At 36.1% G+C, this 24,932-nt stretch overlaps 1 protein-coding gene across 6 annotated transcripts in view; it reads right to left on the bottom strand.

The window, feature by feature from the left end:
* The window catches only part of LOC106175105 (diacylglycerol kinase delta), a 43,165-nt gene that overhangs the window by 9,646 nt on the left and 8,587 nt on the right, over nt 1-24,932 (bottom strand). For 4 of the 6 annotated variants that reach the window (XM_086996967.1, XM_086996970.1, XM_086996969.1 and 1 more), the window contains exons 6-27: nt 20,742-20,874; nt 19,542-19,648; nt 18,652-18,780; nt 18,199-18,378; nt 17,785-17,867; nt 17,369-17,477; nt 16,712-17,004; nt 13,120-13,210; nt 12,817-12,903; nt 12,391-12,531; nt 12,043-12,130; nt 9,119-9,370; nt 7,228-7,392; nt 5,916-6,036; nt 5,357-5,467; nt 4,859-5,017; nt 4,325-4,370; nt 3,803-3,916; nt 3,256-3,390; nt 2,437-2,582; nt 1,908-2,019; nt 1,383-1,412 (exon numbers count right to left, since the gene is read on the bottom strand). In XM_086996967.1, coding sequence (XP_086853093.1) covers nt 1,383-1,412; nt 1,908-2,019; nt 2,437-2,582; nt 3,256-3,390; nt 3,803-3,916; nt 4,325-4,370; nt 4,859-5,017; nt 5,357-5,467; nt 5,916-6,036; nt 7,228-7,392; nt 9,119-9,370; nt 12,043-12,130; nt 12,391-12,531; nt 12,817-12,903; nt 13,120-13,210; nt 16,712-17,004; nt 17,369-17,477; nt 17,785-17,867; nt 18,199-18,378; nt 18,652-18,780; nt 19,542-19,648; nt 20,742-20,874 — 2,832 coding nt within the window. The remainder of the gene's footprint in view (nt 1-1,382; nt 1,413-1,907; nt 2,020-2,436; nt 2,583-3,255; nt 3,391-3,802; nt 3,917-4,324; nt 4,371-4,858; nt 5,018-5,356; nt 5,468-5,915; nt 6,037-7,227; nt 7,393-9,118; nt 9,371-12,042; nt 12,131-12,390; nt 12,532-12,816; nt 12,904-13,119; nt 13,211-16,711; nt 17,005-17,368; nt 17,478-17,784; nt 17,868-18,198; nt 18,379-18,651; nt 18,781-19,541; nt 19,649-20,741; nt 20,875-24,932) is intronic. The other 2 variants (XM_086996971.1, XM_086996968.1) reach the window with 2 other exon arrangements.

Raw genomic sequence — 24,932 nt, 5'->3', positions numbered from 1 at the left:
AATGGAATTTTCTAATTACAATCATTATACTAATATAAAAGAGCCGCATTCAGTTGGAGCTGCACAGTGGCACCCCCTATCTTTGAACAGAGACACTTCATGTGCAAACTACCATCCCACGTTTTTGCTGTGTTTTTACTCATTCTTAGCAATACGATACAATTAAGTCTCTCACATGCAATATAACCTTTGTTTGCACTATAAGAACAACAAAAAACAATATCCATAAAACTGAGGAAGCCCTCTTTGGAGGCAGTAAGTTCTATATTAACTAACATCAACTGCTGACTATAGGAAGGCACCATGATAACCATAGTCTTACCTTGATGGGTATTAACACCCTGTCCCCTATATATTACTCCCCCAGTGCCATCTATGCTATGACCACATAAGCAAAAGGTCTTAACCCAGGGTGACAGAGGGTGCTACTAGACTAGTGACATTACAGTGTGTGTGTGTGTGTGTGTGTGTGTGTGTGTGTGTGTGTGTGCGTGCGTGCGTGCATGCGTGCGTCTGTGTGGTGTTAGTGACATTAAAGTGTATGTGTGTATATGCGTTGTGTGATAGTGGCATTACAGTACGTGTGTGTATGTATGTTTCAGTGTATTAGTAGAATTACAGTGTGTGTGTTTGTGAGTACGTGTGCATGTCAGTGAGTGCGTGTGCTAACGTAAGAATATGATGGATGTTGATTGTGACCATGTGCTACCTGTGATGGGAGGGGAAAAACATTTTATACAACAGATGTGAACCACATTTTTAGACTAACGGCTAAAACTAGAACTTGCAAGTAAAAAAAAAAAAACTTGCCGAGTGTGTAAAAGTACAGTACCTAGGTTTGATTGTCATAGACATGGCATTGTAATGGAATTGCAGCACATTGTGAAAATGCATTAGGGTGGCAGTGTGTTAGGTGTGAGAGTGTGTGTGGCAAAAATCCTCAGTTAAATTTTGCAACGAAAACCATTCTTGATTCTTTCCATCTCGATTAAAACTAAAACAACAGATATGTACCTTGCATAGCAACAACTAAAGCCAAACACCATGCACTGTCCAGTTATTGATGTAATTAGAAAAGAAAAAAAAACAAAAAAAAACAGAACAATTAAGACTACACAAATACTAGTTTGCAATGCAAACACAACGAAGATGTGTTTAATGGCATAAAACACATACACACCGACTAGTTCACAATGCACATAAGTCAAGATACGGGTGTACACAAGAAATTCACAACTAGGTCACAATACACAAAACTGGGTCAAGGTCACATTACAACTCGGTCAGATAATATGTGGGTCAAGGTCAGTGTCAACAGGGAAGGGAAATACACAACATCTTCACAACTAGTTCACAATGCAGAGAATGGTAAAGATAGAAACCTGAAAAGCCTCACTGATCCCACGATCCGGCTGCAGTAGGAAAGAAAAGTAGTAATATAAGACTTGGCATTTTATAAAGGAAGTCTAAAAAGACCACTGTATCCACTGATTTTAATTAATGAGACATTATGTTGTTTCTTGCTTGTAATGTTATTTGTATAAAAAGGATATCAAAATTGGAGAATGAAACACATTTGTTACCAAGGACTCTTCCAAGACACCAAAGTTCAATGTACCAGTTTTCAAAGTTACAGAAACAACCGTATATTACTGATCATCAAACAGTAAAAAATGTATGCACATTTTGCAAGAAAAATTTTTTTTCTGATTTCATTAAAAACTGCAGATTTAATTATTAATTGCACAAGTACCATGTTAATCAGGCAATATGTGGAAAAAACTTAACAATAATCTGAATTGGGTTCTGTACGTTTACCAAGAGCTCTGTCTACAGGTAGCACTTCCAGGGCCATTCTGTAATTTCTTTCCAATATATAAATCATTAAATAAAGTAAAAGGAGTTACCTCTGCCAGTTTTCCTGCAGGATAGAGTCTGTCAAGGAAACCAGAGGCCTGTGTGGCCAGGTGGTAGAGCTCTTGTTCTACAGAACTGTGACATATAGAGGCTATCTTTACACTGAAATTATAAAAAAACACAGGATAAACTAAATTATTTCTAGAAACCAGCCAGCTAAAGCTGTCAAATATGAAAACCCTTGGCTGCTTCAAGATGTACCTTTATGCTGACAACACAAAATAAGCTAATATGCAGCAAAGGCTGTCAAATGCATAGACCCACAAATGTTTTAAGACTGCATAAATGGCAACTAATGTTTCAAAGGCTAAAAAGAAACATGTGCATAGATCCGCATTATTGAGGCTGAAAACACTAAAATAGTAAATAAATAATAAAAATCAAAATAAATGAACAATGAACAAGACAAATTTCACAAAATGGTTTAAGCAGATTTGATAAGTGCTGCTCATATTCAGGTCTTGGGTTATCAATAAATATCAAGCAAGTCAAGAACCATTACAGAGAATGATCATATACCTTCTGATGACATTTGCTGTTGCCTCCACAAAGGTCTGCAGTATGTTGGTTTCTTCCTCAGTCAGGTAGGGAGAGAAATGGCTTTCCTGAATAATCTCTTCTCTTTTCTGTTTCTCAGACCATGATTTCAGCGTGCTCTCAAAGGACTGAAACAGAGGGTTGGTTTCTTTTTTTAATTGCAAAATAAAGTCCCCATAAAGTTATCATAATATGATGTACTTAAAGATTCATACAAAGTCAATTTTTTCTCACAGAAACCAACCAAATGCCCGCATATAGTTTCAAGTAGTATAACTAAGAGAATTACCAAAAGGCATTGTTTAATTTTACCTGAAAATAAGGTTTGAACACATTTTTCTGTTGGTATTCTAAGCTGTATGTCAATGGGGCAGGAAAGTAGGTCACGGAAGTAGGTTAAATTTACAACCATAAATTTAAAGAAAGGAGCAGTCTAAAGGTCTTTTATGGCTGATCGAGTGATCTATTCAGTTTACCCCTTGGCATGTCAAATTTATTTGAGTCATATAAGAATCTAGTAGAAGTGGTTTACATGTGTTACTGGGAATCCACGCTCCACCGATGCTCGGTTCGTATGTACCTTTAAGTAAGTGTGCACTAAACTGCACTGAGATTGATTGTCTAAATTTCAGAAAATAAAAAATAAAATTTCAGAAATTGTTGGGCTGAATATCTTTCGTTAAACAGGCTTATGTTGACCTGCAAAAATTGAACCAGTAGGCTGAGAACTTTTTTGGTTAAAGCCATTTAAACTGACAGGCAGAAATTACTCTCTTCTGATCTTCAAATTTTGATACTAACCCTACTCCATGTGAGCATCTGAGCTCTGTTCTTGTGAGTGAACTTGATGTACCCAGGGGGCTGAACCCACGCCTCGCCGTCCACCTGGACTGGGACCCCCTCGTCCCCCATGATGGTCACTTTCACTGTCCGGCACTGAAACCAAAGGGACAATAAACAATTATAAGTGCTGTGCAACCAAAAATAACTCTTTTTTTTTCTGCAAATTTTCTCTTATTATTATTACTCTTTATATCAGTGATTTCACCAGCCCTGAAACCAAAGGAAAATTCTTATGAATTGTGCAAAGTTAACTGAAGACAACTTTGTTTGTACACAAAGCTAAAAACATTGTATGTTTTTCAATTTTCTTTAACTCCTCTCTCTCTCCTTAGTTTTTTGGTTGGTCACTTTCACGCCGAGAACCCAAAACAACAGACAATTTACACAAGCCATTTGTGGCTATTTTGTTATTTTGTTTGTCCGTGATGCTACAGTACCATCTCTTAATTTTTTCTATTTAATGAATGTCACTGTCCCTCCTTCATTTCCTGCAATGGTCTCTTACCTGTGCTATTCTGTGATGCTGCAAGTTGATCACTTTGGAGACCGCCATTTGCATAGAGCCAAATACTGCGACTACTTCCAGAATTTTGTCATCAAATGATGGGGCGCTGAAGTTCTGGAATGGTAAGTAGTGATAAAAATATCAATAATGGTTTTAAGTTGATCGTAGTGAAGAGTTTTGAGCATCTTAAAATAAATCTGATTTGATAAGTTGTAGGAGTGATTTAGGATACTATAAGGATACTTTTATAACAGTTTTTTATCACGTGTGCTAAAAGATAATTTTTAACTTATCTTCACCTACAAGCAATTCTCAATATACATTCTGTTCCTTTCAGAAACAAAAACAACATGTACGTGACATAAAACACTGAAAATGAAGAAAATGTACTCTCCTTTATTGGACTACATTTCAGGAATAAATTCAAATAACACTTTATATTAAAAGAAAAAAGGAGAAATCTATCTTAAGTGATCTTCCCTTAGAAATGTGATAATTCTTTTATCTTCACAAATCACTTACATCATCTTCTTTGGTTCCACCCCAAAAGTTTGCACCACCCATATAACTGGAGAAGATAAACATAAAGAAACAATGAAAATATTTTTATCAAGTTCAACCAGCCTGTGAAAAAAATATTACCTGTCTACATGTTGAATGTTTTGCTCCTTTTTACATCTTGTTGCCTTATCTCTTGGGTCAATACAATGATGACATTATAAAATTATATAGCTATCATTATTTATTATTTTAACGTGAGACTTAAAATAGTCATATTTTAACATTATACTTATAATACATCAGATAAATGTGATATACGTGAGTCTGAAGCAGGAGTGGCTAACACATAAAATGTGTCTGAAAAGTAACTTGCGTACATCACATACACTCCAAAGGCTGGTGCTCTATTACTTATTCCTTGCAAACTGAACTGTAATATGCTGTATTACCCTCTCCAGTTATAAATAGGTCACAGTGACCTAGTTCAGGATGTGAATTACTATGTGACCTAGTTCAGGATATAAATGACCATGTGACCAACAGGACGTCATTTACCTTGGAATGTTGAGCACCACTATTCCCTGCAGACTAGGTAGAGGTATACGCTGTCCATCACACTCGAGCTGGACACGCTGCTCCAGATTCTTGAAGGTCTTTGACAAAATTTCCTTACCCCCTAGAACCCCGTACCACATGATGTTCTTGGTGCGACTTCTGTAAGCAAAAAGGCAACTTCAAAAAAAGTGTTCGTAAATCTCAAATGACATGATGATGGTGGTAAGGACAGGAACCCATTTTAGTGACAAATTAGTTGATTTTTTTTTTGTTCTGTGCTACAGTTGTATTTTTTTCACTAAAGCCTCTGTTATAAAAGAAAAAGAGAAAAATTAGCTAATTTTTTATCATTGTAAATGTTGAAAGTGATACGGAATTATCGATAATGCCATAAAAAAATTAAAAGCAATCTTAACACAAATATTTTCCTTATTATCAACATATCAAGACCTCGTTTATAAAATAATTCACATTCAAATAAGCCAGTTTCCCACTTACCTGCACTTCTCTGGGTGTTCTTCTCGTTTGATATGAAACTCCAGAGTAATCTTAGCATCCAGTCCAATACCAAAGTAATTATTCATCACACACTTTTCAGTATATTCCTCCCTGAAAATGACAACAAAATTTTATTCAATATATAATATATAGAGCAATGTATATCAAAATATCTTTTTTTTTATTTTCATTTATTTATTTATTTTTTTGTTCTTGATCAGCATAACCTCAGGGGGCTTCATGAATACTGACGTTAAATTTTGAATGAAATTTGAAAAAATGACACTACACCAACTTATTGGAAGACTGTCAGTGATTAAGGATTAATCTACCTGTTTAAGCCATTAATTCAGATTAACCTTCACCATTATGAACCTGCCAACTTCAGTTAACTTTAATATTGAATTTAAGCAGTATAAGCTTGACCTAAAGCCTAAACACCTATTTATTTATTATTTATTTATTATTTTTTTGGGGGGGGGAGGGGGGGGGGGGTAAAACAATTCCTTGGCGTAGAGAGGCACAGCCAATCTATTTATCTAATATGCATTTTACTCACAGTGAGATCTCTTCCTCCATTAGTGGAGAGGCAGCAGCACACAGGGCGTCAGCATTGGCCAGCAACACTTTACTGATGAAGGAGCCGCCAGCCAGACTGCTGGCGATACCACTACTGAGACCTAAACATGGATATTCAATATTTATTATATAAAGTGGATTTAAATTAGCAGGCATTTGTTTCACAGCACTATTACGCTTAGAACACTGCTTGCCAAATTGGTATTTCAGACTGGCAAAATTGTAAAGCATGTTGAAAATCTCGAGTACAAGGTGCTTAAAATGATCTCTAAAGTATTGCTGTACATTTTAATTATTTAACGTTTGACAGATGAAGCAACAATACTTCCTTCACAGGTTATATGCATTATCCTTACGGTTGAAAAGGGATAATAAATTAATATCAGTTATGCTTTTACGTAAATCGATAAGCATTTTGGACTGATGTAATTAGACAGACTCAAGGCAATCAAAACCCCACAATGAAAATACCTTCACCCAGTGTTAAATTGCAATAGCATGGAAGAAAGTGATGATTACAATATCAAAACTAGCTCTTTACAGCAATAATTGTGCAAATATTCAAGAGCATAGGAGGAGGGAGGCACTCCCTTGGTAATTCCAGCATAAACTGTTCCTTTGAAGGAAAATGATTTGCTGCAATAAAGAAGAAATAAGCATCTGGCAATTCTTTTTCTACCTATGAAACACTTTTTGATTTCATTGAATAGAAAAATTCTTTTAAAATGGCAAAATACGCAGAAAAAAAATTGATAGATACAAAATGGCAGCCAAATCCAAGACTGAATCTTGATAAAGAAACAAAATGGTAGCCAAATTCAAGATGGAATCTGAATAAATTGCATCAGTAATGTAACTATTTCTGATAGCTTCCCACTTATCTTTAACTTACAAGTCAACCTGAGGAAATCTGAAGAACAGACCACTGGGAATGCCTTCTTACCCCTCCTCTCACCTGCAGGCCTGTTTACCAAAAAGAGCTTTAGCTTAAAAATAAGACATCTTGGCCCCAGTTTCACACACAAAAAAAAAAAAAAATTATTTCAGTTTCCCTGGCTACCAACCTCATTACCAAGGTTACATGGTCGCATGGACACATCTTACCTTATCAGGAGCAGTGTAAATCACGGAATTCATGGAAATCCCGTTCAAATTAGCTAGGGAACTAACTTAAGTTTTTTCGTGAAACTGGGACCAAGACATTTTTCTTTTTTTTTTTTTTTTTCAGGCTAGAGCTCCTTTTTCGAAACGGACTCCCCTTTTGTCTTCCTAAACTATTAGACAATACTTACTTGGGAGCATAGGAAAGACAGGAGCACCCAGAGTGGGTAAGGGTAGTGGAGAACTCTCTGGGCTGCGGTCGCGCGTGCACAGGTTTGAGCCCAGACTAGCAGACCGGTTAAAGGTGCTCATAGAGCTAATTCGCCTCGAGGCCATGGAGGGGGATTTAGAAGACTCTGCAAAATCATGGCTAAAAGCTAGAGGGAGGTTGAGGGTGCAATCACTCACACTCAAAAGATGTTACATTCTGAGTAGGATTGATTTATAACTATAAGCACGCTGAGGAAAATTTTATCAAAATATGATCAATTGGTGGCATGAAGCTAGCAGCAGAACAAGCTTGTCTGATCTAGACTAATGGTGTATTCACACAAGTAGGGGAGGTGCAATCCACAAGTTTTCATAGGCGAAAAGAGCTGATTGTATTACATCATTCAAAGATCATGACACATCTCATTAAAATGAAATGTTGATTTTAATATGAGGTATGTCAGTGTCTACATAAGATGATACACTGCACCTTTTTTTTTTTTTTTTTTTTTTGAATACAAAATGATGAATCCTCTTATGGTTTCTTCTGTATCAAGAAATGGAAATAGTTGTTTTTTTTTTTTCAGTACATGAAATCATTTGGATCAAACCAGTCCCACATGGTATAAATACTCTTCATAGAGGCTTCACCTTTCCCCTGTCTAATTCTGGTTATTCCATAGCATGGAGCCATTCGAGAGATGACAGAAAAAGTCACTCAAAAGAGAGGCATTAAGTGACAGACAATATAGATGATCATGTGCTCTTTAAGAAGTGTGTGCAAAACAAATGTGCCCATTTTGTGCGGGAAAGAGTGAGCCATCAAATCTGAAAGTCCAAGGTCCACGTTTCACAAAGAATATTAATCAAAATTTGAGTTTTTACAGATAACTAGTTCGCAAGAATTAAAAAAATTTTGACCCTTTTTCAAATAATTAGCCCATTATGTAGTTAACTTACTAAATCACCCTGAGTGAAAATAAGTGTTAAGAGTAAGGGTCAATTTGACTCAAAGTCTCAGTCTAGCAACCCCAAAAATTAATAGTGAAATGCAACTCAGCTTTATTAAGATTGTCTTTTCAGTTTTTCTTTGTGAAACGTGGCCCAACAGCACTGCTTATTCTACCGCAGAGACCTGGTTCACCAGGTGCACTTAAGTGTCTCCCTAATAGCAACAGCTGCGATGAAACTGGTCCCTATGGGGCCTCATTTCACAAAACAACTTTAGACAAAAAATGGTCTGAGCTTAAAAAAAAAAAAATTTTAGTCTACTTTGGCTCTTCAGTCTAAATCAGTCTTATTTCAGCTAAATAATACAGTTTACACAAATGAAGAGCTACTGATTTAGACCACTATCTTGAAGTAAATTAAACTAAATTTTAGACTAAAAGTTGAGACCAATGTTTGGTCTTAAGTTCAAGGGGTCCTTCTAAGTAAAAGGGGTCCCTGGGTGACTTATTTATTATTGCAAAGCATGTATTTGGTTGAAGAGGCTTATGCTTGATGTTGTAGAGGCAAACCAAAGTGGAAAATACTATTATCTGTCATGAAAAAATCTTCAGTAATTTTCCCAAATTGTTTTTTGGCATGTAGTCAAAGAATATATAAGCAATCTTAGGAACAGATGTTTGGGTGATTAATTGTGAAAATCTAAGGATGAGTTATTCTTTTGAGTCAGAGGACAAAACTTACTCCCAAAGTTGAAGGTGAACACACTTGATTTATAACTACCAAAAACTGGTTAAAAAAAAGCTTTTTAAAGGCTGAAAACTGCTTTTCAGAAGGAAATTTTGAGCATCTGCTCTTGCAAACTTTTGTCATATGTCAGCTTAAAATTTAAAAAAGGACCTTTTTTTTTTACACAAAACATACCAATTCTTTTCTTTGCTGCACCAGGTGACCGGCTCAGTTTTGGTGAGACGGCTGGGGAATATTTAGGCGGAACTGAGAGGTTCATCATAGACTGGGACTGGGATGTGCGTGACCCCGTTGACGAGGTGCGACCACGATTGTCTGCTGCTAAATGTGCCAGTTCAGAGATGTGCATAGGCGATGGGGGCGTGATTGTCAGGTGGGCCAGCTTCTCCTCCATGACTTTTGTTTGTTCATTCTGCTCATCAACAGCTGAAAACAAGGCAGCAAAGCTGTCAAATGTACAGACAAAAAACAGGAAATAACTATGCACATAATAGGCTACTGTCAATTCTGATGCAAAATTTTAATGATTGAATCTGACAAACTGCAATGATATGAGTTTATTTCCATTTTTGAAACTTTATTACACAATACACGATAACAAGTTTACCATCATTTTTACATAATCAACAAATAATGTTGTAAAGATGCAGGAAATGCCAAACAAACACTTTTACGTATCTTATTAATTAAATAATGAAACTGTTAACATGCCTAAGAATTGAATCTGAGGAAATGTGAAAAAACGGCATTTCTTTGAAATAATGGCCCGATTAAGCTGATTTTTTAACTCAACCTGCGTTTTAGCAGGAATGACCACTCCTGTGAGTTTCATGACAATTGGCCCATCTGTTTTTCTTATATTGTATTTACTGTGTTGCATATATGCTGAAAAGTGAAGAAAAAAGCATAACTACTAAAACAGTGGCCCGATCATGCCGATTTTCGAACCTGACCTGCGTTATAATAAGATAGATTACTCCTGTGAGTTTCATGACAACAGGCCTATCAGTTTTCCTTGAAATGTGTTTACAGTGTTGCATATATGCTGAAAAGTTAAAAAACAGCATAACTTCCCTTAAAATGGCCCGATCATGCTGATTTTCGAACTTGACCTGCGTTTTATGAATATTCATCAGCTCTGTAAATATACAGCCAAAAAGTAAAACTGCCTTCCACTTATCATGTTTACAATGAAAGTGCACGGCGCCAGCGCCGGCGGCGACGGCAGATACAGGTGATGGCAATATGTACAGACACATCTGTACATGTTTACTGTACTGTTTGAAAACAGTAAGTGACATTGTTTTTCTTAAATGGTCATCATGGGAGCAGTGCCCAAAATAGTTTTTTTTTTCAAATTTTGATGCAATATTACATAATGTTTAACAGCATAATGACCATCAATTTTAATAATAAAATATTAGTATCATGGATATTCAGAAAATGTGACTAGCAAAGGTCTTCAGGCCCATATGGAACTTCAAAGTCACAACTTGAAAATGCCAAAATGTAAACAAGACAGCACTGTTCTGAAATGTTTTTTTTTCCATTTTTAACAATTTTTTTAACATAAAACAAAATTAACAGGTTATTGCCATCTTTATATGATCAACTAAGAAAATTGATGAGATGGGAAAAATATAAATACAACAGTGTTAAATGTCCAATTTCCTCCATTCTGAGATTCTAAACATAGTGGATGATTGCATCTGACAAACTGCAATGATATGAGTTTATTTCCATTTTTGAAACTTTATTACACAATACATGATAACAAGTTTACCATCAGTTTTACATAATCAACTAATAATGTTGTAAAGATACAGGAAATGTCAACCAAACACTTTAACATGTCTTATTAGTTAAATAATGAGACTGTTAACATGCCTAAGAATTGAATCTGAGGAAATGTGAAACAAGACAGCACTGTTCTGACATGGGTTTATTTCCATTTTTAACACTTTTTTTAACATAAAACAAAATAAACAGTTTACTGCAATTTTATATGATCAACTAAGAAAATTGATGAGATGGGGAAAATATCAATAGAATAGTGTTAAATGTCTAATTTCCTCCATTCTGAGATTCTGAACATAGTGAATGATTAAATCTGACAAACTGCAATGATATGAGTTTATTTCCATTTTTGACACTTTATTACACAATACACGATAACAAGTTTACCATCATTTTTACATAATCAACTAACAATGTTGTAAAGATGCAGGAAATGTCAAACAAACACTTTTACGTATCTTATTACTTCAATAATGAGACTGTTAACATGCCTAAGAGTTGAATCTGAGGAAATGTGAAAAAACAGCATAACTTCTAAAATAATGCCCCGATTATGCTGATTTTCGAACTCAACCTGCGTTTTAGTAAGACTGACCATTCCTGTGAGTTTAATGACAATTGGGCTTTCTGTTTTTCTTATATTGTGTTTACAGTGTTGCATATATGCTGAACAATGAAAAAAATGCATAACTACTAAAATAGTGGCCCGATCATGCTGATTTTCGAACTTGACCTGCGTTTTAGTAAGATTGATTACTCCTGTGAGTTTTGTGACAACAAGCCTAACGGTTTTCCTTGAAATGTGTTTACAAGGTTGCATATATGCTGAAAAGTGAAAAAACAGCATAACTTCTACAATAATGGCCCGATCATGCTGATTTTCGAACTTGACCTGCGTATTATGAATATTCATCAGCTCTGTAAATATAAAGCCAAAAAGTGAAACTGCCTTCCACTTATCGTGTTTACAAGGAAAGTGCACGGCGCCGGCGACGGCATCGGCATCGGCATCGCCATCGGCATCGGCGACGGCGACGACAGACGCAGGTGATGGCAATATGTACAGACACATCTGTGTCTGTACATAAAAAAGGAAAAAAAAAAAAAAAAACTAGATATTCATTCCAATTCTTATAAAGACTGGCTCCCCTAATTCATTATTATAATTATTATTATTAATATTATTATTAATTTTTTTGGAGGGGGGTCAACATCACATTTACTCCATAATGATAATGATCAAAAGGTAACTATAATTTTTATACTTGTAAAATTACAAGACACATCTCGCCTGCACTAACCTCTCTCTGTGTGTTCAATGATTTGTCTAATGGCCTTCTTCAAGCTGTTTGCTCTGGACATCAGTGCGTCACGAGGCTTGAAAATAGCCTGAAATGTCATGGGACACTTTCACTTAAAAACATCAGACAAAAAACTGGTCTACACTTTTAGTTCTCACTTAAGCAAATTTCAAATACCTCAATTGCCAATTCTTGTCATACAATGTCCAGTTCCCCTAATAAATTATTATTATTATTATTATTATTAATTGTTTTGAGGGCTGGGGAGGGGGTCAACTTAACATTTACTCCCAAAATTTCACATTGTATCATTTACTGATGTAGTTATTAATGGGCTGAACTACTCACTGATTTGATATTCTTTGGTTTTGTGATCCCCTCTGGTACAATGTCTTGCTCCAAATGTTCCGGGTCCTCTGTATCACAGCTTGGGTCAGAGGTCACATGGGAGGTCACATGGGAGGTCACATGAGAGGACTGTTGAGATTTCTACAATGAAGATGAACTATGCAACACCCAAATAATATTGGTATTATAGTTAAATAATTTTGTAAGTTAATACATTCAAACTAGAGAAAAATGCCCCAGGATTGGAATCCTTGCAAGTCTATGTACGAGATGTCAGTGCAACCTAATTCCAAAGGTTGCTTGATAAATGAAACTGAACATAGACATATAGTTGAATGTGACCTATATTCTACACATACCACTTGGAACTGACTGGTCCTTGTAAATTAGGTCAAAGTGACCTACATTCTATAAATAACTGCTTACTTTGTGCTTGGACTGTGACTCACTGGCCGCGGCTTCCTCATTTAAAGTTTGTAGCAAGGAATTCAGTTTTTCATTCAATATTGTACACTGCAATGAGAGGAAAAAGAGGAAGGTAACATTTTATAATCTTTGAGAATTAAACAGTAACTGATAACATCTTCTATACTGAAAAAGAAATAATTCTTTGTGAATCTTGTAAACCTGGGATTATCAAAAATGTATCAATGAATCAATCAATAAATATAAAAACATAAACAGGGAAGAAGCATGCTTTGAAAAAAATCTAGGAGGAGAGGGACTGACCTTGTTAGAGATAGAGTCTTCACCGTCTTCATGGTCATCGTATGCCTTGCCCACTGTGGCTACAAAGTCCTTCACTGTCTGACACAGGACTCTGGAGGAAAAGAAAAAGGGACTCCGAGATTAGCAATATGGCTGTTTTCAAGGACCCATTTCAGAATTTACTTTCTTTTTAAATAGAATTACTTTAGCAGAGTATCCCTTACACTTTAATTTCTTTTTACTTTCCTAATCATTTCTACAGTCCTTTATGTGCCCATGTGCCATTAAGATTCCTTAACAATTTTTTATTTAGATTTTTCATTTCATGTTTCACATATCTTCACCTGTGACCTTCAGCATGGTATTACCATTTTAATTTTTTTCCTGTAGTAGCAACAAAATTAAAATGCAGGCTACTCTGAGTCCTATCCTATACAGTTAAAACACCACAAATGCCAAACAGATAAATAGTTTTTGTAACTAGAGGATCAGAGAGGCGATACCGCCTCCGAATATTGTACCACCAGCTGGAGTAAGCGCGATCATATAGACCCCCACACACACAAAAAAGGGACACCACCACCAGTCTTATGCTTGACAAGCTGTAAAAAATGCAATCAACAAGAATTCTCAAAATATGCAAAAAAATATATATATAACTAAAAATGGTACAATCAAAGTTCAGTTCATAGTAAGGTAGGTCAAAGGTCAATTTCAAGGTCACAGTAAATTTCCAGTATATGACTTCCTATTCAAGTTCAATAGCAACTATGGACCTATCTCTGCCAGTTTAAGAGATAAAATTTGTAAACTTCAATTCATGATAAAAAGTAGGTCAAAGGTCAATTTCAAGGTCACACTTAGATTGCCAGTATATGACTTCCTATTCAAATTCAATAGTAATTATGGGCAGTTCTTTGCCAGTTTTGGAGATAAAAGGGAACCAAAATTTGCAAAGTTAAGTTCATTCATCACTTTACAGTTGTACTTCGACAGGAAACTCGAACTGCATTGTGGGGGGAAAAAAGAGCGTGAACTCATGGCGCGAAGGCTCTTGAACACAAATAATGACTACCTGCTGTGTTTCAAGTTGCAGAAATGATAGAAGGTATCGAGAAATGTAATTTCCCGCTAATTTTACAATCATGGACCAGAGTGTGTGATCTTCGAGGTTATTCTCCATTATTCGGATACTCGCTGTTTTTGTTTTGCTCTATTTTTTCCCACAATGCAATTCTCACGCATGTGAGCAGCGATTTTGTAAGTATCTGTAAAGTGGTGAATGGTAAAAAGTAGGTCAAAGGTCAATTTTAAGGTCACAGTAAATTGCCTCTAATGACTTCATATTCAAGTTCAATAGTAACTGTGGACCTATCTCTGCCAGTTTTGGAGATGAAAGGGAACAAAATTTGCAAAGTTCAGTTCATGGTTAGAAGTAGGTCAAAGGTCAATTTTAAGGTCACAGTAAATTGCCTCATATGACTTTCTATTCAAATTCAATAGCAACTATGGGCGTATCTCTGCCAGTTATGAAAATAAAAGCATTAAAAAGTTGCAAAGTTCAGTTTATGGTGTAAAGTAGGTCAAAGGTCAATTTCAAGGTCACATTTAGATTGCCAGTATATGACTTCCTATTCAAGTTCAATAGTAACTATGGACCTATCTCTGCTAGTTTTGGAGATAAAAGAGAACCAAAATTTATAAATTTCAATTCATGATGAAAAGTAGGTCAAAGGTCAATTCCAAGGTCACACTTAGATTGCCTCTAATGACTTCTATTCAAGTTCAATAGTTACTATGGGCGTATTTTTTCCAGTTTAAGAGATAAAAGGAAGCCAAAATTTGCAATGTTAAGTTCATGGTAAAAAGTAGGTCAAAGGTCAATTTTAAGGTCACAGTAAATTGACTTTAATGACTTCCTATTCAAGTTCAATAGTAACTATGGATCTATTTCTGCTAGTTTTGGAGATAAAAGGGAACAAAATTTGCAAAGTTCAATTCATGATGAAAATTAGGTCAAAGGTCAATTTCAAGGTCACATTAAGATTGCCAGTATATGACTTCCTATTCAAGTTCAATAGTAACTATGGACCTATCTCTTCTAGTTTTGGAGATAAAAGGGAACAAGTTCAGTTCATGGTTAAAAGTAGGTCAAAGGTCAATTTTAAGGTCACAGTAAATTGCCTCGTATGACTTTCTATTCAAATTCAATAGTAACTATGGGCGTATCTCTGCCAGTATTGAAAAAAAAGCATTAAAAAGTTGCAAAGTTCAGTTTATGGTGTAAAGTAGGTCAAAGGTCAATTTCAAGGTCACATTTAGATTGCCAGTATATGACTTCCTATTCAACTTCAATAGTAACTATGGACCTATCTCTGCCAGTTTTGGAAATAAAAGGGAACCAAAATTTGCAAAGTTCAATTCATGATGAAAAGTAGGTCAAAGGTCAATTTCAAGGTCACATTTAGATTGCCAGTATATGACTTCCTATTCAACTTCAATAGTAACTATGGACCTATCTCTGCCAGTTTTGGAGATATAAGGGACTAAATGTTATAATTTTGGAGTTAAAATAATGTGCCATAAATTTCGTGCAGAAAAAATTAATTAAAATAAAGAAAAGGTCATTTTGGTTGAAATTCTTGAAATGGGAGGTGCTCAGAAGTTCCAAATGTTCAAATTTCATGAATTAATGTCATTTTTGACCAGAAGTTGTCTTCCTTGCCAAGCCTTATGTTTTATTTTCCTTGGGTTCAAAATTTATTATCCATTACCGTACTGCACATTTTGCTTTCACCACCAATATGTACTTTTTGATACAGCGTAACTCGAAAACCGTATGGAATACAAAAACACGGAGACCACCGTCAGTGTTGGGCTTTACATGCTCTACAAAATGCAAAAAAAAATGGGTCTCTAGCATTAACTTCTCCCGAATTAGAGACAGTTTTCGGTTTCGGTATCTTATGGCTGCTACACCCGTGAAAATGCACCGATTGACCCCAAATTCACGGAGATGAAAGATGACCCAAAGGGTAACACTTTCCAATAATATTATTGGTTAAGTCTGTGTGGTGCCTGAATAACAGAGCAAATAATTTTTTTTTCGTAAAAAATTTTGTTTTTTTGAAAATTTTGGCCTGTTTGACCTTGAAAGAAAGGTCAAAGGTCAAATCCAAGGGCATATTTGAAATCTACACATATGACTTTTGGAAAGCCGTCTGTAGAAATTTTTCCCATAATTCCTTCTGTAGGGTAGATAATTAGCATTTAATTATGCCATTTTTGGACAAGGGTGTATTGCAATGAGTGCCACACCTAGACCCCAGCACCGACAAAGCCCAAATTTTATGTGGAACGAGTTGAGATTATAGGTGACCTAAATCCAAGAGATGGATACGGAGGCCCTTACCGTCTAGGAGGAGAAGCGGTAACGGTGAGATGGCGGCGGAGCCAGAGGAGCCGGCAGAGCCGGCGGAACATGCGGGTCGCGCCTGCGCTGGTGGTACAATTATAAAAGTATGTAAGTTTGATCATTTCTGCCCCTTGAAAAGATCCAGTAAAATCCTGAAATCGGACATCATCATAAAAACATGCATTAAACACCACTTACTTGGCAGAGTGAATGACAACCCCGTGGTCATCGGAATGCAGTATTTTAGATAAATGATTGGCCACGGAGTCTTCGTACACCGAGATAGGGTCTGCCTGCATCAGTAACGACCTTGGAGGCGGCATGGAGGCCTCGTAAGTCATGATTGACCAGCGATCCAGCATTTTAATCTGAGAGTGCTCTAGTTTCTCCAGCACGGCCGGGAGCTGTGTGTCGTCATCCAGGGCACCGCCCCATCCCAACACACGGGCCAAGTCATTGCCTGTACCCAGGGGGAGCACTCCAACCTGACACTGAAAAGAATCATATTTATTTATTTAACCACCTTTAAAAGATGAATGAAAAAAATGAATAAAATAAATAAGTTAAAATAAATTCAATATATACATTCTGTGCCAAAAAGATATTTTTTCTTCTGACCCTTCCAAACCAGAGTCTAAGAATTAACTTAGTATGCACCAAAAACTACGTGATGTAGTGGGGAAATCTTCAGTGTATATAAAAAAGTAACGAACACTGGGTGCATTATCCATCAATATTTGGTTAAACATGTACCGTAACTTATATAGTTAATAATATCGACTATTAAAAATAAAAATGTTTTCAGATATGGTCCAGTGTATAGTTGTGCTGATGATAAAGAGGCCTATTCCACACCTGTTTGTGGAGCTCCATCTTGTCTATTTCTGACAGCACCCAGCCCATGCTGCCGTCACCACCACATACCAGGATGCGGAATGGGTCAAAATTTTGGAATAGGCGAAGACTGGAAAGATAAAATAGAATCATGCACATTAAAAATTGGTGACTAACCACTAATGAGGTACGATTTTAATCTCAATGAGTCCTAAGCTCCTAATATATTGAATTGATTTTTAAGTTTTGTTTTTTTTTTTATATATATTACATATTGCCATGCCAGAGGTATGTGCTCTCAAAGTGATCTCTATTTTATATATTCAAAATGACTAATTATTAATTCAACCACATAAGCCTTTCTTCTGGTACAAGTTGCTATCACCAAACATGTATTCATTTATATGGCTTAATTATCAATGTATATTTAAACTAACCCCACTTTTGGCCCTCCATTCATGAGATCAAACACCTGAGCAGGATTCAGCAACTGCTTGAACCGTCGCAAGAACTTCACCCCCTGGGAAAACAATTTTTTTGAAATGTCAAAAAATGAAGAGGAAATGCTGCTTCAAAATTCTTGCATTCTATCAACTGATAGTTATAGTGCATCAAAAAATTAAAGAACATCAAACAATCTTTAAGAAGAGATTATGCAGTATTATTTATGAGTTTAAGTCAATTTTTTAATTATTAAAAAAATAATAATCCGATTTGCTTAAATACTGAATCTACACCCATCAAGGTAAGGATCAAACTAAATACTTTTCACATATGTGGAAGAAATCTGCAAGTAGATCGAATGACCTAGATTATGTGTAGGTCACCAAGACCTAGATTATGTCACTGACCTGGTTGTCCCCACTTTTAGAGTTAATGAACACAAGTAGGGGGCTGGTCCCTGGGGGTCTCATGGCCTCCCAGTAGCCATCCGAGTCTATGTTGTTAATGGCTATTGGCGGCAAAATAGACACACGACACTGCCCTAGGGGGCATCGCTTGGGGTACGTCTCCCGACAAGAGGTATGGACCTTCAAAATATGTGGTTAAATTATAAACAATATTCTACACGGTGTATCACATAGTAAAGGCATACACTTCAGTACTCACTGTTGAACTAGGGCAGTAAACTATTTGACAACTCTAAAGAAAACGGTTATTAACTTTCAATACATTTCTTTTTAGGCAAATATTAGTTTCACAACAATTTTGATATTGGTCATTAGTGCAATAATGACATCTGTTATCAGTCATGGATTTTAAAAAACCTTGCCATTTGAGAGGAGAGCAGGAGGAGGACTTACCATAGCTTTACACCAGAGACATCTCCAGTCTTGTAACCTGAGGACACTGCCACATGTTTTATCACAAACTACACATTTGGCACTCACTGGGAGGTTCCCTTCCAACCACTGGTGGGGCATTGAGATGGCCTGGAGGGAACAGGAAAGTTTTTTTAAATATAATTACTATAATAATGTTTATCCAGCCAATTTAAATGTATATGCAGTGGTTGGTCACAAAGTGTATGAGTTACATAAAATTTTTGGTATATGAAATATACTGCCAAGTGCAAAAAGTAACAAATGTCAAGTTATACGTAACAGTTCTCCACTAGTTGTGGCATATATTGTGATAGGAGTGAGTAATATTTTCCAAGAGAAGTGGAACATGCAAACTTTGTAACTTTGTACGAATTGAAAGCTTTGTGAACAAGATCCTACTTATTTAAACCTCTGCAACAGTTAATGTCCTGTCCGCAGGAATTAGTAAACTGATATGAAATTTGCACAAGCTCTCAAATGTAGGGTAATGTACGAATCATAATGCGTTAGATGTGACACAACAGATGTGCCTGGTTGTGCCAGTGTCTTTTCCTATCAGAACATACCATATCAGTATTTATATGATAGAGTATAGTGTTTTGGTGTCAGATGGGGCAGTGATGTGGCGTTGATCTCCTTACAAAATTGTATGAAAACATTGCCACAGTATATGTTTATGTTTGGGTGCATAGAAGGGACATCTACAAGAGGTGTACAGTTGAAATAGGAAGTGGTAGATGTGAAGCAATTACATTAACATATGTCACTGTATTATATATACCACTGAAAATTTAATAAAGATAACCATAATTTTTGGGACTCGGCACAGCCAGTTGTGTGTTTTCGCTTTCTTCCTCCCCGATACTCACCCCATCCTCATCTTCGATGATATCTTTTCCCACCGCAGCCAGCGTGGTCCACTTACACGTACTGTTCGCACGCACGGCGCACCTTTTGTGGGCCTTAAACTTACAGACTGGAGTAAAAAAAAAAAAACATTTTAATGTAAATTGTATCATCTCTGCAAATGATTATCACATATCCTTTAATGTAAATACATAAATGATTAACTAATATTATCCACCTCCTGAACATAATCCCTCTAGTTACACATCTCTTAAATTAATATCACGTCAACTCAGCTCCAATTCAATTGCACCATTTTTTTCTTTCCTCTGGTGATAAATTCATTTTTATCTAATTTTTTCTACTTGTATTCCCAAAAGCAAAATAAAAATCCCCCCTAATATAAAACTTCAACCTTTGGGTTGTCATCTTTGAATAATCATCACCATTTTATTAAATTATTAAAGTCACAGTAAGATGACCTCATAAAAAATTCTTGAAAATGAACTAGCAGGAAAAGCAGGCCAATGGATTTTGTCACTAGGCATATATCCTTTGAAATTGGGTTGGCCCTTGTGAAGATGATTGATCCCTGAAGGCTGGTGTCGGTGCATGATAAGGATACAATAAGCAGGAAATGTAATCTTTTTGTTCTCTTCAAAACGCCTTCTCAAACAACGGCATATCGTTTACTTAATCCATTGCTTGTAATGAGCTTAACTTGATCCGACAGCTAGCAGAGGTGGTTTATAACAAGAGACAACTGACCTTACTTAGATGGACCCGAATTCAAAATATTGTCAACTCAGTTGAAGTTAGTCTAAAAAGGTTTCATTTCCTAGGTGGTAATATTGTTGAAAAAAAATTTTGATTAACGATTCATTACATCAGATTCTATAAAATCAGATACTGAAATACTAGCATAATTCAGGGCTTATAAATGGATTAGGCATTTGTTCAAAAGAGGACTGAGCCAATTCTGCTAGCTAAGTTTCAGTTGCTCTCATTTCTTGCAAGGTTTTATCACTGTCAAATAAGACTTTTTTTAAAATTCATTCATATTTCACTGCAGAAATGAGACTGTAGTTTAGTGAAAAAGTTGGAAAATATGGCATTGGATACAGGGGGGCGGCTAGACCTATGGTATTTTTGGCTCCCAAAAAATCAGAAATCCGCTGATAGATAGAAATATCTCAACCCTGCCTCCAAGGCTCATGACTTACCTTCACAAGAGAGTCCATGGGACGTGACACCAGACAAAGCTTCCCTGCACACGTTACAGTACGTTGGTCGTGCATGCGAACATGCGTACCAGTGATGCTGTCCTGACATCATTGCGCGATGCTCAATACCAGGCTGGAAGGTAAAAGAAAACGTGTCCTGATCCACCCATGCTCAACCAAATAACTTAAGGTGTCACACAGAAGTACTCAGAGTTCAGGTTAAGACCCTGTTCCCATACATAGATTGATCTAGCATGATCGACCCATCTCCGAGGGGTTTCTCGCTAAACTGAATTCAGATTAAGCGGCTTAGATGTCTGGCACACCTGCTAAATGATAGCGTATTACCCAATAACACCTTCAGTAGGCGTGCCAGACATCAGAGCTGCTTAAGCTGAATGTAATTTAGCAAGAAACCCCTCGAAGATGGGTCAATCCTGCTACTAGGTACAAGAATGGGGTCTAAGACCACCTATTTTAAGACCCAAGTCCTTTTTATGTTACCAACCACTCAAAACTTGGGGTCAACAAGGACTGAAAAATTGGTCTTTCCGTTAGCATCACTGATTGTTTTAAAAGATTAAAGTCCTTTTGTAAAACTGACAACCCTTATCGCTTTTTCTGAGTGTTATATAAATGTGCCTACAAACAATATCCCAGTATCTATAATCTTATCTCTTAAATTGTCAATTTATTAACTGTCCTTATCTGCACTATGCCACAGGGGTCATGTCAGGATTGCTGTTTGCTATCAAAAAACTTGTTGCACGATATCACCATACAATTCGATAACACAGAGACATTCAAATTTGACATCTTAGTTCAGTTATCAGGTGTGATGTCAGCTATTTCATTTTCAAATCTCCATAATTATTTGCATGTTATCTGAACATATCAGCAGTGTTTCGTACAAATTTCCCAACCAATCACAGCTATGGCCTCAGGGACTGCTATAGGCAGACGCATCTAATCATTATGTTGCACGGCCTTCTATGGAGTGTGCCACAAGATTCTGTTGGAGAAATAATCCTGGAAACAAAACTAAGCCAAAGAGCAGGTATCATATTGGCTGCACGTATCATATTGAGCTAGGGGAAAAGTCTGCATCAGACTGCCGAGCCTTAACACCTGTGACGTTGTATTTCATATCTAATCTAACAAGTTATGAACTACGGTTTTTATTCCATCTTTTCAATGGAAAAAATTATAAAGCTTTCAGATATATAAGTTTATAATCACAAAAATTATATTTCTATACAGCATTTGTAGTGCTTTAACTGAATGTAAAAGAACGACAAAGTAGCCTGCCTTTTAAATTTGTTCCTCCTACTCAATAGGAATGTTCTAATTTTAAGAAATTATGACTGTTAAATTCACAATTGTCCCCCATAGAAAAGATCAATTAATTACTATACATTTTTCAGGTCTTTAACTCTTACATAACAGGAGCTGTGATAGTTTTAGGTTGACTAACAACATCTTGACCGACGACTTTTGCAGAGCTGAAAGAAATGCTCACTCAAGTGTATAGACCTTGATGTGTTTAATTGGTTCCTATCATCAAAACAGCAAGGAGCAAGTACAATCCTCGCATGCCGCCTCAATTAAAATAACTAAACCCAATAAAATCTTGGTCTTCACAGGGTGGTTCTGGAGAAAAAAATTAGTCACATTCACCTGCCAACATAGAGTGTGAATCCAATTATTTTTTGCAATAGAAGATATCGGTCAATAATTCTCTCAACTGAGGTAGGATTCAAAAGGGAGACAAGTAGGTGTTGCTGATATTAATAGCTGAGCTCAGTCTACTTATATAATTATGTACCCAGTGCACCTGCAGCTGCTGATTACGTACAAGTAGGAAGAGTTTGTAAAAATAACTCTGGCTCATAAAAGTAATGCGGAAAGCCTCTCTCTTCCTCTTCTCTCTCTCTTTCACTTCCTTTTCCACTATCCTGATTGACTGTAAAATTGCTTCTCAACTCTCTCTTTCTCTTTCCACAAAATGTCTCTTTATACATGCTCGTTTTTCCAGATGCATATACTGTTTATGTGTTCAACTTTATATTTGTCTACTTCAGAATTCCATCCAGAATCTCAATATTTTGCATGCTGCACTCTACAAAATACTATGCATAAGTAGTCTCGCTGTTACAGAACCATCATTAGTAAATTTTTAATTTCGAGCATGCAACAGCTACTGCATCTGTGAAAATGCACCAATTGACCCCATATTCACAGACCAGAAAGAAGACCACAAGTGCAAGTTTTTACAGTAATATAACTGTATAGGTCTGTTAAGTTGCTGAAAATCAGGACAAACACACTATTTTACACACGGACAAAAAAAAAATCAAAATTTCATCCCATCTGATCCTGGAAATTAGGTCAAGGGTCAAATTCAAGGTCAGATTAGAAATCTACAATTTTTAAAACATTTCTGTTGGTTTTGAGTGATATCTTTCACATTCAACTTGTTAAAATAATATGAAACCTAATTCCACAGGTCTCCGTAGTTATTGAGGTGATGTACGTGGTAATGGAGACTTGTACCTTACAGGACAAGGCTGGCGGAGGCAGTACTATGTAGTTCTAGACCAAATACAATATCCCACCAGCATAAACAATGGTGGTTCAAAAAATGGTAACGTGACTCTCTAATCTCTGCTCATCCCCAAAGTGATATTGTTGTCAAAGTATCGAATATTTTTCTCTTTGTCTCTGTCCAACATCTATTTAGAAGAACTTGCATGTTTTGAATGACTCATTCAAAAAGAAAAAAAAAAAAAAAACTATGAGATTATTGCATAATTATTCCCTCGTACCATCCTCATCTGAACATAAAACAATTTATTTCTACTTAGCCTTCACGTCTTTTATATGAATATCATGCCAAAATCTATTTGCGTATATCTTTTCTTTTTTTCTGGTGTTTTTATTAATTTCTTTTTCTATCTCATGACAGCTGATGCTAAATGAAGATTCCAGACACAAATAGGCATAGGGTTCGAACAGAAAAAGAAAAGGGATGGAAAAATGGAAAACTGGCAAGTGGTTCACATATTGGTAATTTATAAATTTTAATTAAGTCTTTTCAGCAATTCTCTCTCTCTCCTTCTATTTCTCTCTCTCCCTACAACCCCCCCCCCCACCTCTCCCCCAGGGAGAGAAAAGACAATACCACACCACAAATCAAACAAAGCCTGTTCACCTGCCTAAGTTGATATTATGCAAAAGTGAAATTAAAATCAAATCAGTGTATGTCAATTTACTGAGCCATTTTTTCATTTCTTTAATGATAAAAATGCATGAGTGGTAAAAATGTGATGTTTCTGATGATAAGGTCAAATAAAAGAATCATTAAGTTCTGGGAAGGAAAATAATAAGTACAGATAAGGCAGAGGAAATTATAATTTTTTTCAATCACTCACCAAACATTTGAGAGTAAATCATAGTGACGTTCTTATCCATTTTGGCATGAATCTCAAACAGGTAGACTGTCAATAAAACAGAAATGCCTTGGTCACAAGCCTACAAGACTTTTGTTTACCATGTGCATGTTTCACAAAAAGTATTAAGCCATTTTTGTTGAAACCTTCAGCCAACTAAATCATACTTCAAAAAAAAAAATAATAATAAAAAATAAATAAATAAATAAATAAATAAATAAATAAATAAAAATAAATAATATAAAAATGCCTAGCTTAAATTTTCCCAGTCTTTTAACCAAGCCTCTTGACAATTTTTTTTCTTACTCTCAGTGGCAACAGTATTTCATTTCAACCCCCACTCTCATAAGCAGCCATTCAGTACAAATATTACGCACAGCACAATTATTAATTTTCAAACATTTTTCTACATGGTACAATTATTCGGACAGTACAATTATTAATTTTCGAAGATTTTTCCACACAGTACAATTATTTGGAACTTGAGAGTACTTCGTGCCTCTATCCAGTACTTCATCTTCTTCAACCCCCCTCCCACCCCAACCCACCTGTTCCTTTACCCACCTCCCCTTATTTCATAAACATTCTCTTATACCTAACCCCCCCTATACTTGGACCCCATTCCTATACCTAGAAAGATCTAACAGGAAACCAGATTTACTGGCTCCTTCACCTTCCCCATAGCCAGTCCCTACAACATCATGGACCACAAAATTTTCCCGACTTTACCCCTGGTAACATG

The sequence above is a fragment of the Lingula anatina genome, chromosome 10, assembly GCF_051362555.1.
Source record: "Lingula anatina isolate TDL-2025a chromosome 10, LinAna3.0, whole genome shotgun sequence".
Classification (NCBI taxonomy): domain Eukaryota; kingdom Metazoa; phylum Brachiopoda; class Lingulata; order Lingulida; family Lingulidae; genus Lingula; species Lingula anatina.
The sequence above is the reverse complement of the archived record's forward strand: the minus strand, read 5'-3'. Positions and strand labels throughout refer to the sequence as shown.